We start from the raw sequence: 13,166 nt of genomic DNA on the forward strand, positions 1-13,166 counted from the left end.
CTTGTATGATCAATTGCGTGTTGCCTCCATTCGTCATTCGACCGGGTCAGGAATGGAATGAATGAAGCCCCATCTAGCGGCGAGGATAGGAATTGTGCCGGCTGCCGAAGGTTGTCGCATGTCGTCTCCATTATAGTGGCATTATCTCTCCAGCTACAATTGGCTGCTGGCAGCTATGTTTTCATACATTACGCATTAAAAGTCAAGCAGATCACGAAGATGGTGGATAAGTGTTTTTGTTAATAGAGGAAGTCATGGGGGTTCCAGTTTATTACGTGACTTGTAGTCAGTAAGTGGGCAATATAAAAACTTAACCCGTATGTCACCGATGGAATTTGAATACCTGTTAACCCTGGTTGGAGGACACATTACGGAGAACGGCACAAGTTTTAAGAACCTTGCGCTTCTTGGCAACAGGAGATTGTACACAAGCTTACAATACCATGCGCAGCACACGAGGCGATGGTACGAAGTGCTGATCGGGGAAACGCTCCGTTCACACTGTCCGTATCTGCATCACGTACCTTCCCTTTGATGCGACGGCAGAAGACCGGCTCTGGGTGGGAACACCCCCGATCCGATCATTGTATCATATTTGATACACGATCTTCATACAGAACTGTTTTCACAAGGCCGATCATGATACAGGTACGATGTTCTGCTAAAAGTGTGGACGCACCTTTACGTTTAGGAGACAGCCGACCTCAAACCAAACTAAAAAGCTAGTTAATAAAAGATCGTGGGGAGATATGCATTTTTTGGTAACGATGCTCCTCATTTTCCATCGCAGTGTTGAAATTGATTGTTTTAAGTGACCTAATTCGGTTCTCAACCTACTCAGGCTTTGATATTCGGATTTAGGTAGAAATTTTAAAATTCTTTTCCGAATAACTGTGTACTATACCTTACAGATTGTATTTCAGTCATGCTATTTACAACACAATAATAGTTTCACGGAAGCCTTCTATACAACGCAGGCCACACGCAAGTTGCAGGGAGTGGTACGATGCCGCCTGCTTACAAAACAGGAGTAGGTGAAGTGACACGTGTCACTATGAAACCCCACCCATAGCAGTACTTCGGGAAGATTTTCCACTGTAGATCTGGAAAGAAAATTTCCAGTTGGTACTAATAGACACGACAAATTATTTATTTAATTTAAATTTAATTAATGCACTTATTTCTGTGAATCCCACTGGTGCGGCTAAATAGTCAGCGTTGAGCGTACTGGCCTTCGATTCAGAGGGTGCCGGGTTCGATTCCCGACTGGGACGGAGATTCTAACTATGTTTAATACCTACGACTCGGGGGCTGGGTGTTTGTGTTTGCCCCAATTCATCCGTCTTCATATTCACACATCACATTACCAAACACCACAGAAACAGTCAAGGAAGGGCATCCGACCGTAACATCAGATCAAATCCATGTGGACGACATCGTTCGCACCCGTGACTTCAGCAATGTGAAAATTATTATTCGCATTATTTTTATTATTTTCTGTGAATCTGACAAGCCGTTGCTGTGAAAGGCAGTGGGCCCGGTCACAAAGGCCAAATAATACGACTGTGTCGGCTCACTGATCACTTGCCAGTCCAATATCTGTTGACTATTTGGCTGGACAGCAGTCATCTTGGCAACCCAAGGCTCTGAATGGGCAGTATATGCCTCTGGGATAAATAGTGTCTATGGATTCATGAAATGAACATGGCGTAACAATGGGAGTTGTTAGAATGTAATATTTTACTTTCATTTAGTTGAATGTTGAAGGTAATATCTGCATGTCTGATGATGTAAATCAAGTATTAATTGCTATAGTCAGTTGTTTTCCATATCAGCACTGCAGTATATCTGCGGCTTGAAATTCCGATAGTAAATGCAGTGCTTTGTCATTAAAATAGTCCTATGGGATCTTGGAGTATATGATGAACAATAAACAAGTTTTTAATCTCTCAACTGTGGAAAATTACTAGGTTATTTCAGGAACGTAAGAGGTGTTCATATCTGCTTTACTTCATTAGCAATTTTGTTTCTGTATATATTAGCCGGAGCACGTGGGAAGGAATCGTAGTGGGAAGCAAAAAATATATTAAATAATCTTATCAGGCCCGTTGCCCTTAAGATATTCCTCTCGAGAGGTTGGGGCGAATTCCGACCTTCTCTTTACCATATGTTGAGCTCGGAGAGTAATCACCAGTAGCTGTCAGGATCCATTTCATAGTGATGGTATTAACATTATTCTTACGCTTCCAGTAGGAATGATAAAAACTGTACTTAAACTGTTGGTTGAAAGCAAGACACGGAATGTGTTCTTCGTCCCGTCGTCCGCCTGCGAAGGAGTACTAGATATCATGTCTCTCGGGGACAGTTGTGAAAGGAACAGGCGGCTAGTCTTCTTACTGGGTACACAAAAAAACGGTAACTGCTTTCACTGCTGGTGAGGAGTTCACTTTTGTTCGTCACACTTTTTTAAATCTTTGGAAGCTCTAATCGTAGTCTAGTTGTGTGTGAACATCCAAAAGTAACGGGATCGAGTGTCATTTAAGTAGTGTGAATCCTGAAATTACATTTTGACATTTAATATCCACTAATTTAAAGCTGTTGGTAAGCAATGTGGATTAGTGTTTCTTGCTGTGGTTTCTAGATTCTAGAGATTGCTCTGATATATCTACAAGTATTAAAACGAATCCGAAAATCAATTTGAAACTAATGTGCTGTGATTTCTATTAGGCCTAGGTAAATAATTATTTTTAATATACAGATTTGCCTGAGTCGGGATAAGTGGCTCACTGTAAAAACGTTGGTCTTCTTGAACCCACGTTGGCAGATTCATTTCTGGCTCAGTCCGGTGATATTTGAAGGTGCTCAAAAACGTCAGTCTCGAGTCGGTAGATTTACTGGCACGTAAAGGAACTCTGTGGGAGAAAATTCCGGCTCTTCGCGGGTCTGCGAAAACCGTGAAATTAGTGGCACATAAAGTTATATTTATTATTATTATTATTATTATTATTATTATTATTATTATTATTTGAAAGTTTGTTTCTATTCCTGTACTTGTAAAACAAATTGCTCTGCAATATCTGTTGAAAGATCACAAAATATTTAATGAAAGATCACAAAATATGTAATCATTTGGTACTGGGCTGAGGTCTGTACTATTGCCTCCGGGTCATCTTTTTATTTAAAAAAAATGGAAAATGATGCCAGGAAACCCAACCTATTCAGTAAAAGGGTCTCTTTTGTGAAAACAAATCTCAGCTTTGTAATTCCCATGAACTCATCTCGGAATACGGACGCTCGAACAATTCCAGTACAGTATTTTATTTCAGTGAACAATGGACAAGATATCCACTCAGGGCAATTATGCGCTGCCTTAGGGAGCTTTTTTTTTTTTCTTTCTTGGCATTGCTTTTACTTGTGCCAGATTCCTCGCTCCAATCTTTCCTATACTACCCCTTTTGTTCAATCCTTGCTCCCGATCAACTCTTTAGTGGACTTTTCCTATCTTTTACAGATACCTTCATTCTTCACATACCGAGCTCGATAGCTGCAGACGCTTAAGCGCGGCCAGTATCCAGTATTCGGGAGATAGTAGGTTCGAACCCCACTGTCGGCAGCCCTGAAGATGGTTTTCCGTGGTTTCCCATTTTCACACCAGGCAATGCTGGGGCTGTACCTTAACTAAGGCTACGGCCGCTTCCTTCCCACTCCTAGCCCTTTCCTGTCCCATCGTCGCCATAAGACCTATCTGTGTCGGTGCGACGTAAAGCAACTAGCATTCTTCGCATCGTACGTTCTATTTGTCTTTCTACTCTAATTAGAGTTACGAGGGTATGATTATCAAGTTATACTTTCCCTTATAACAATAAGCACTGTCGACACCTCCCTTGTATATCCTTTTGGTGACGAGGCAACTCTTCTCAGGGAGTGGCGACCCTGCCCATGCGAGTCCCAGAGCACACTGACCCGGTGTGTAGCATCTGGTATGGGTCCCAGCTCAGGGTTACAAGTGAATGCCTCAACGATACCTACAGCGGAGAAGAAGGGCTACGGTGCGGTGTCGGTGGCGGAAGAGGCCCAATGCTCGGGTTAATTGAGTAAAAGTTATCTGTATCCAATCTGGAAACAGATAGCAGCCGTAGTGTATGTTTCTCAAAGAGGCGGCTACAGCAGCGACTGTTTCCTATATTAAGTGCGGCTGATGAATGGCCTAAAATGGCATTGGGGAAGGCAACGGGAAATCACCTCAATTTTCCCCATGGTAGGCCTATCATCAGTATGGCTGAACAAACAAGGGGAAGGAGGAGAATATCCTGGCTACGGAATATACGGTAATGGTATGGACTCGGTACCCCCCACTCTTTCCAGAGTTGCTGAGAACAAGAACCAGATCGCCCTGATGACAGTCGACATCCAATGAGGATATAGTACAAGAAGTGCAAATTTTATAGTAAACAATTGCCGTTTTCGGAGACAGCTTTATTGACGACATTAAAAGAATGTACTCGCTTCGGCAGTATAAGGACAATACGAAAGAAAGAACGCCATGGTGCTACAGTCCTGATGGATCTTGGCGTACCAAGCGACTGCTGCTCAGCCCGAAAGCCTACAGATTACGAGGTGGCACGTACTGTATAACTGTCTGACGAATCCTAGCGGCCATTATTCTTGGCTTTCTAGACTGGAGCGCGATCTCACCGTCAGATAGCTTGTTTATTCTTCTCCTGTAGAGTGAGTGGATCTCGAACTAGTACTCAGATCCAGGCAAAACTCCCTGACCTGGCCGGGAATAAAATCCATGGCTTCCGGTTAAGAGGCAGACTCTAGACCGCGGGGCTGCATTACAGTACTTGCGTACATCAAAACGAAGCGACATTTGGTGAACGAGGACATTAACTGGTAAATAATTGGTTGATAATACTGAATAATACCTGATGCTTTACACATATCTTATGGAGGAAGTAGAATTAAGAACAGTACGAAAGACTATGCACTGGCTGCGCGTAAGAAACAGCCTCCTGCCAAAATAGAAAATAATCCATAGAAATGGCAAGTAAAACAGAAATTGTACAACTGCTACTAATATTGATTATGCCATTACATTTTCTTTCTTTTCCCCCCTTGCATTTTAGTTTGTTAAACAAGTGCTTTGCGAGTTTTAAAAGTAGAGATCATATATTACTTTTCTTCCTCATATGTTTGGCAATTCCCTAAGGCTATAGTTACATTAATATATCATTCTGAAACTTGCTCTAGTAATGCCTGTGTGAATAGAAAAATACTAGATTATCGCTGTAGAATGTATTGAAACCTATTTTCACTTATACGAATTACGAAAGTAACATAGACAATAATAACTGAAAAATACAGAATTATCAATCATCTCCTGAGCGATGGACCACGTCGACAAAGCGCTGTATTCAGCTGGACCAGCGAGAAATCGTTTTAGCGCACATAATGGATAGTTGGCGCTTGATAGTGTGGTCCTGAAAGGGAAAGCTTTCCTAACCTACTGTCGTTCATAAGAAACACTGTGCAACTGAAAGGCAAAGAAGAAACTGAACTCGTGAAGCGGTTCGAGTGTTTGCGAACGTGTTTATTCCATTCTCCTCTCAACGAAATGGATAGCAATCTTGCTTAATGAAATTTTCATGGTCTAACGAAACTGGAGACATAATCGATACTTCACGATGGATACATTTCTTAATTCTGATTGCGTTCCCGAAATGCTTTGCCGTAGCTTCGGCCATTGAATTTCTAGGACCTAGGGCTTGCATTCTCAATTTTCTATTCGTCTGACTCTTTTGCCCCTACATTGCGTTGCTGCTGGATTATTATTGTTTGCTTCATTTAAGTTTTGAGGTCGTCTTGAAAAATCATCAGACTGTACTTTCAAATCAATCACTACTGATCTGCATTTAGGGCAGTCGCCCAGATGGCAGATTCCTTATCTGTTGTTTTCCTAGCCTTTTCTTAAATTATTATTGCAAAGAAATTGGAAATGTATTGAACATCTCCCTGGGTATGTTATTCCAATCCCTAACTCCCCTTCCTATAAACGAATATTTGCTCCGATTTGTCCCCTTGAATTCCAACTCTAACTTCATATTGTGATCTTTCCTACTTTTAAAGACGCACTCAAACTTATTCGTCTATTGATGCCATTCCATGCTGTCTCTCCACTGACAGCTCGGAACATACACCACTTAGTCGAGCAACCCGTCTCCTTTCTCCCAAGTCTTCCCCTCCCAAACTTGCAACATTTTTGTAACTCGACTCTTTACACTGGAACCATACTCTAGTTGAAGTCTTACCAGAGACTTACATGCCCTCTCCTTTACATCCCTACTACAACCCCTAAATACCCTCATAACCATGTGCAGAGATCTGTACCCTTTATTTATAATCATATTTATGTGATTACCCCAATGAAGATCTTTCCTTATGTTAAGACCTAGGTGCTTTAATTAGGCCACAGCCGCTTCATCCCTAATCGTAACACTTCCCTTCCCTATGCTGTCGTAGCTGAAAAACCTACCTGAGTTAGTGCGACTTTAAAAACCAGCCGAGGGGGAAAAACCTGTTCCTAGTCTCTTGAACTATATAGAGAATGGTTATCACCTTGTATTTCCCATAAAGAGATTATCATAAGACTATCTCAGAAATTATAGTCCAGTTATTAGTTTAATCATTTTTAAGGCCTACATCCTTCGTAAATCTTTAGACAGATACAGATAACTTTCAGTAGCCTTTGTATGATACTCATATTTCTTCACGTTTGCATATTATCACTAACCTGAATGTTTCCTTTGTTTCAGGTCTCCCCCGAGCTGAAGTTGGTGGCGCTCTCGGAGCTGCGTAGTCGCCTGGCACACTCTGCACATACCGGTAGGTGCTAATGATATACAGTATATCACGATCGCTGTCGGGATGTTAGTCATTCATTTCGTTAAGGAATGTATTAAATATATAATTGACGTAGCTTGTAAAAATTAACGACTGTTAGAAGTTATCGGCTTGACTGAAACATCAGACTGATGGGAGTAGCCTCATTCTAAATTTATTCTCGTGGAACAGATACCTGGTCCAGAAAGCCAGGATAAAACGGCCAGGAGGATTCGTTGCACTGACCGTGCGTCAATCTCGTAATCTGCAGGCCTTCGGGCTGAGCAGCGGTTGCTTGGCAGGCCAAGGCCCGTCAGAGTTATAATGCCATGGGGTTTGTTTGTTTGTTTCTTGGTTTATTTACCAGATACGAAGCAGTCTACAGCACTACTTAGGACATGGTATTTACTTTGGCTGTCTGTAATACCAGCTGTTTGAATGCTTCGTGTTGCGCTCCGACGAATTACATGTAGGCCTACTTCTTTTTGTCATAAAGCCGATCTTAACAAAGGCAAGAAATATTATTGTTCTGGTTACTTCAGTAACTAGGCTTCAGTGTTTATTATTTACGCAGAAATTTGACCTTAGACACAATTATGAAAGCAAAATAGAAACTGACTTGCTAAGTTGAGAATATGTGGCAGAAATTGGTAGTTAAAGGTGTGAAGTTTGTGATATAACTGTTGTGTGTTACTTATACTAAGACGACTAAAAGCAAAGCCATTTCTGTATAGGCTTTGAAATGAAATAGCGTATGGCTTTTAGTGCCAGTGTGTCCGAGGACGAGTTCGGCTCGCCAGATGCAGGTCTTTTGATTTGACGCCCGTAGGCGACTAGCGTGTTGTGATGAGGATGAAATAATGAAGACGACACATTCACCCAGCCCCCATGCCACCGGAATTAACCAATATGGTTAAAATGCCCGACCCTGTCGGGAATCGAACCCGGGATCCTTGTGACCAAAGGCCATGGAGCCGAACTCATAGGCTGTAAAGGCTGTAAAGGTTATGAAAGATAGACATCCGTTATTTTGTAACCTAGGCACTAAGTAGGATAGAGAGGTAGCTCTATGCTCAGCAGCCTTTGCCGCCAGGAATAAAAACCTGGTACTAATTTTACTCGTAAGGTAATGGTTTAGACTGGAGCAGACATACCAATGAAACTTGTCTTAAATTTTATGGTAATAATAATTTTGTCGTAAATTACTGTTAACAATAGCTGTAGAACAGCACAAATCCTCCTGGTTTTTGGACAGCGGTTTTGCCCTTACGATGGTATATTCCAGCCATGCGTTATACTTTATCACTCAATAGAAACTAAATATCTTATTTTTCTATCCTTCTGCTATAATATTTCGTACATAACTTAGCTTCATTTTCCCCCTCCGGTTCTTCCTCTGATCTTCCATTCTCTGCCCCTCCTGCTGTATTTTCGTGATTTTTCCCTTCGTTGTGTCTGTTTATGTAAATACTAGCGAATGTACCCGTGCTTCGCTACGGTATTCTACATTGTATTCAAATATCGAAGTAAATAGTGTACATGCAGTAAATAAGATTGTTTTAAAATTGCATGTCTCTTAGTGTTATCCGAGAAAGAGCATGGGGAGGTCCCCGTACATTGTTTCCAATGTAAAGTGTTTGTTATGGATTTGTGATATAACGGCAGGCTCACTTGCCTACTACCATTCACAATCGAGTTGGGAAGTATACATTATAATTGCAGGCCCCATTGCCTACTACGCTGACAGAATCGATTTGGGGAGTTTTCGTTAAAATGGCAGCCCCCCTTTCCTACTTCCAGACAGATTACAGTTGAGGAGTTTTTATTAGAATGCCAGGCAATTACTCTACTATCACTCGAAATTGAGTTGTGCAGTTATTATAATGCCAGGCCCATTTTCCTACTTCCAGCCAGCTTACTGCCAGTCACACAAAGTTGGTGAGTTTCCATCAAAATAGCAGGCCACTATGCCTAATGGCAGTCACATTTTAGATGAGGACATTTCTTTATAATGGCGGGCACCCTTGCCTACTGCCAAACACAATCGGGTAGGGGAGTTTTAAACAAAACTGCATGCTCACTTGCCTTCTGGAAGTCAAATCGAGAAGTGAACTATTCATTACAATTGTAGGCCATCCGTACTAATGACAGTTACACAGGAGTTGGAGAAGGAACCCTTTCATACTGCCAGTCAAAGTCGGTGTGGGGAGTACTGATTACAATAGCGGACCCACCCTATCTCGATCGCTAAAAATCGACATCAGTGAATATATATAGATCGACATACGAAAGTATATGCGTGTTTACAATATTGAAGACCTTCATTTACAGATTAACTGCTACTAAACGTACGTCATATCGACAAAGGATTATACCATAAGACACGCCGGATTTAGTGGCCTAAATGGCTGGTCCTATGATATGTCATCTATTCTTGGGTCAGATTGAGTTAGAAACGTGGAACAGGGTAACGTTTTTGTAAGATTCTCACATTACATTACTTTTCGGATAATTATGTGACAGCTACATACATAGAATTTGGCTCACATATGGCTAATCGAAAGTATGAATTATGCATGTGAAAATTCCAAATTGACTTAACATCAATTAATAGAGAAAAATCAAACGTAAAAGGGATACAGATACGGCAAAAAGTCATAAGAGCAAGGTTGTAGATCATTCGAAATTGAACGGAGATTGTGCAATCTGTTATGTGATAGGAATTTCCGAAGGTCTGCACCATCATTAAAATTGCCTGCATATTTCGATATTCTTCGGGGATAAAAAGTGAAAAATGTAATGATCTTGGATGTTTTCCGTTCGTTACAGGCTAAAACGTATAATTTTGTCAAATTTCAATTATCTTCTTTTCCTTCTGGCAGATTATGCCGCAATCTGGATTTTGGGCGAGGCGGGTAAAAATTATGACTTTCAGGAAACTAAACCAAAAATTATGCAGATGGTCATTATTACCCCTTAAACGGAAAGCTGTACGAAAATTTCGCCAAAATAGTCAGTGTAGAGGCACACAGTCGTTACGATTTGATTTATATAGATAAGGAATCTGCTCCATGTAAAACACCTTTTGGGCTATGTCCGCTGGACTTAGCCTGAAAAACTGACCATTCATGATATCTCCCTTATTAATCCTCCTGACGAAAAAATGCACATGAAGAAAAGGTTTAGAGGTGGAATTCCATCACGTTTGGTCGATTTCCAGTCAGGTTGGTCTTGTTCTGTGTATATTGTGGACGAGTAAAATCACCATTTCGGTTCCCTATAAACCGCCAGTCCATTCCGGAACATGAAATGTTATTTACGTTTAAAACCTACCTTTGGACAGGTGGATGCTAAATATAAAGTTTGGTTCGAATGTCTTCAGTAGTTTTCAAGTTGTAAGGAATACGCTTTACACGCACCCGCTCGTGAGTTAAGTCCGATGGGACTTGTACAGAAAAACGGTCCGTTAATGATATCTCCCTTATTAATCCTCGTATCGAAATGATGCACATGAGGAAAAAGGTTTAGAAATTAATTTCTACCAAGCCAGGTAGACTTAAATTAACGTTGGTTGTGTATATTTTTTGGAAGTGCAAAATCACTGTTTCGGTTTCGTATAAACCCACAGTCAGTTCAGGGATTTAGAAACAATATTTGCCCTAAAACCTATCAAGGACAGGTGTATTCTAAATATGAGTCTTGGTGGAAATACATCCAGTAGTTTGTAGCACTCGCGTACATACGGCGTAATTAAGGAAGAAAATAATACAGTTAAGAAAGTTGAAAGTAATAGAAAATGGATTATAACTGAGGACAGCCGAATAAAGACAAATGCCCCTCAATAAATTATGCTAGTGTGAGTTATGTATATAATAAAGCGGTAACAGAGGAGAAATTTAGGTCCAGTGATTCCTAGGTAAACAAATAATAATAAGATGACTAATGGTGTTATTACTTAATCTATTCGAGGGCGGTTATAACATCAAACGGTATTCCGCCAATATCCCGCAGATAGGCCGATTGACGCCTCTCTTGCCTTCTACCTAAGAAACAACCACGAATTTAAAAGCATGATGAGGAAAATGGCAATACGTTACTTCCCTGCTGGCATGCAGTCAGAGACGTTGCCATGGTAACCTGTAGGTTCGTTGTCGGTCTGTTGGTCACTCAATGCAGAGCATGATACCAGCGGAAAATTGTAAATTTCTCCGTCATGTGAAGAGTAAGGTAAATTATGAACATAACGAAAGTTGTTTATAATGAGACGTTTCACGTACGGTAAACGAAGTTTACAGAAAATCAATAGTATAAGAGAAAATGGAGGAAAACCATTCTGGTTTTCCTATAAACCCCCCGTCTATTCAAAGATTTTAAAATGATATGCATATCGAAACCTTGCCCGGTATGAGTATACTCTAAATATGAAGTTTGGTTGAGATCTATCTAGCCGTTTCGACGTGATGGTGGAACAAACAGACAGACAAACACAGACAAACAAACAGACACGAAACGTAAAAACCACCGATTCGGTCTTGAGTTGACCTAAAACGGATAAATATCTGAAAAATTGGCAAAACAAAATAAATTACAGACAGCGGACCCCCTACAATTTTATTTATATAGATGTAAACTATAGGGTTTTAGTTATATTACGCTCGTACAGTTTATTTTATTTATATTTGTATTCTTTAATAAATGTCTGTGTAGGTTATTTCCCATTTTAGATCAAATGTTGTAAATATTGTACTTAAGAGATTTATTGTGGACCTTTACATAATTCGGCGTTATGCTGTTCCTGATTCTGAACAAATAAGTAAATAAATAAATAAATAAGTAGAAAATAGATAAGAGTATAAGTTGCCTAAAACGCTCCTTTAAACTTTCCATGTTGACAAACACCGAACTAGCCTGAGTGTAATAAATGCTTGCGATATCAGTAATAAATCTAATCGATGCCAAACTGGCCAAACCGAATGAACATAACATTTTAGCAACAAATTATAAATTACGTAAAATTTTAGAGCAGAGGACTGTTACCATTACGTTCGTCTTACAAATCATCTGGTCCAACCCAAACAACTCCTCTATCAGACAATTTCAAACCTTAAGACAATTGCGAACGTCATGTAGTTTAAGAGGAGAGTACATTGCATCTTAGCGTTACCTCAGAAACACGACGGGGAAGTCGCCATACGTCGTTTGTACTTGGTGACTGCGAAAAGTAAAGAAAAGGCGTGAAGGTGAGTGGGCACCGTGAATCACACAGGAATGTATGTAGCAGTTATCAAATTAAATAGTACAGTCTCCACCACTTTGTAGCTTATTTTATTCGTTCAAAGTAAAGGCATCACACTCCAACTCCCGAAAGTATGCACTAAAACAGAAACATTCTTATCTCGGAAATGAAGAGTTACGAAGAAAATTCATATAAACTTTTATCTGGCAAATCGAATTTTAAGTACACATGCTCTGCTCTAATGTTTAATAGGACTAACCGTACAGGCAGCTTATTCACTTTTAAGTGTCCCAAGCATACGTTTCTCTCTGACTTGCTTCAGTTTATTTCGTTACATGGCCCGCTTAAGAGTGTGGTAGTAAAACACAGAAAAAGTACCATTTCCCGTAAAAGGCTACTGTAAGAATTACGTAGGGAAAGCTTAGAAACTGTTTTCTAGGAAATGGAATTTTAAGTACATTCGCTGACTCATTATTTAATAGGTCTAACCATTTAGGCAGGCATTCAATTTTGAGAGTCCCAGGCGTGCATTTTCCTATGACTTGTTTCCCATTTTTTTCCCTGCAGGGCCCCCTTAAGATATACTATCTAGCCTATATTTTAACCAAAGGTTTCAGTTGTACAGTTGTAACTGTTCCCTCTCGTCAAAACACTTGAGGAGATGAAAGTTATTATCTTGGGACACATCAATATTAAATAAACCATTTGTGGCTTGCCCGCAAATTGCCACGCAAATAGAAACAATCAACCTTCCATGGTTCCCCATTTCTCTATGTAATGTTTGGGCGCCATGGTTACAGTTTTAAATAAAACTGTAAACCAACATTTATATTTACTAGCATAGAGACTTACACTGAAATCACAGGGGTAGGATTCTAAATAATTCACCATTAAGTATCGCTTAAGAAACAAAATTAACGCAATATAAAATACAAATGAATTTATTATACAAAAAAATGAGATGAATCGGAAGAGTTTCCTTAAAGCGTGGAGGAATTTATAATTTACTGAATTTACTATTGCTTGCTTTATCTAATTGAAGCTCACC

General features: G+C 40.1%; 1 protein-coding gene across 2 annotated transcripts in view; it reads left to right on the forward strand.

Moving 5' to 3' along the window:
- Positions 1–13,166, forward strand: part of LOC136874513 (uncharacterized) — a 382,224-nt gene that overhangs the window by 300,779 nt on the left and 68,279 nt on the right. For both annotated transcript variants that reach the window (XM_067148152.2, XM_067148159.2), the window contains one exon: positions 6,816–6,885. In XM_067148152.2, coding sequence (XP_067004253.2) covers positions 6,816–6,885 — 70 coding nt within the window. The remainder of the gene's footprint in view (positions 1–6,815; positions 6,886–13,166) is intronic.

Source organism: Anabrus simplex, chromosome 1, assembly GCF_040414725.1.
Source record: "Anabrus simplex isolate iqAnaSimp1 chromosome 1, ASM4041472v1, whole genome shotgun sequence".
Taxonomy (NCBI): Eukaryota; Metazoa; Arthropoda; class Insecta; order Orthoptera; family Tettigoniidae; genus Anabrus; species Anabrus simplex.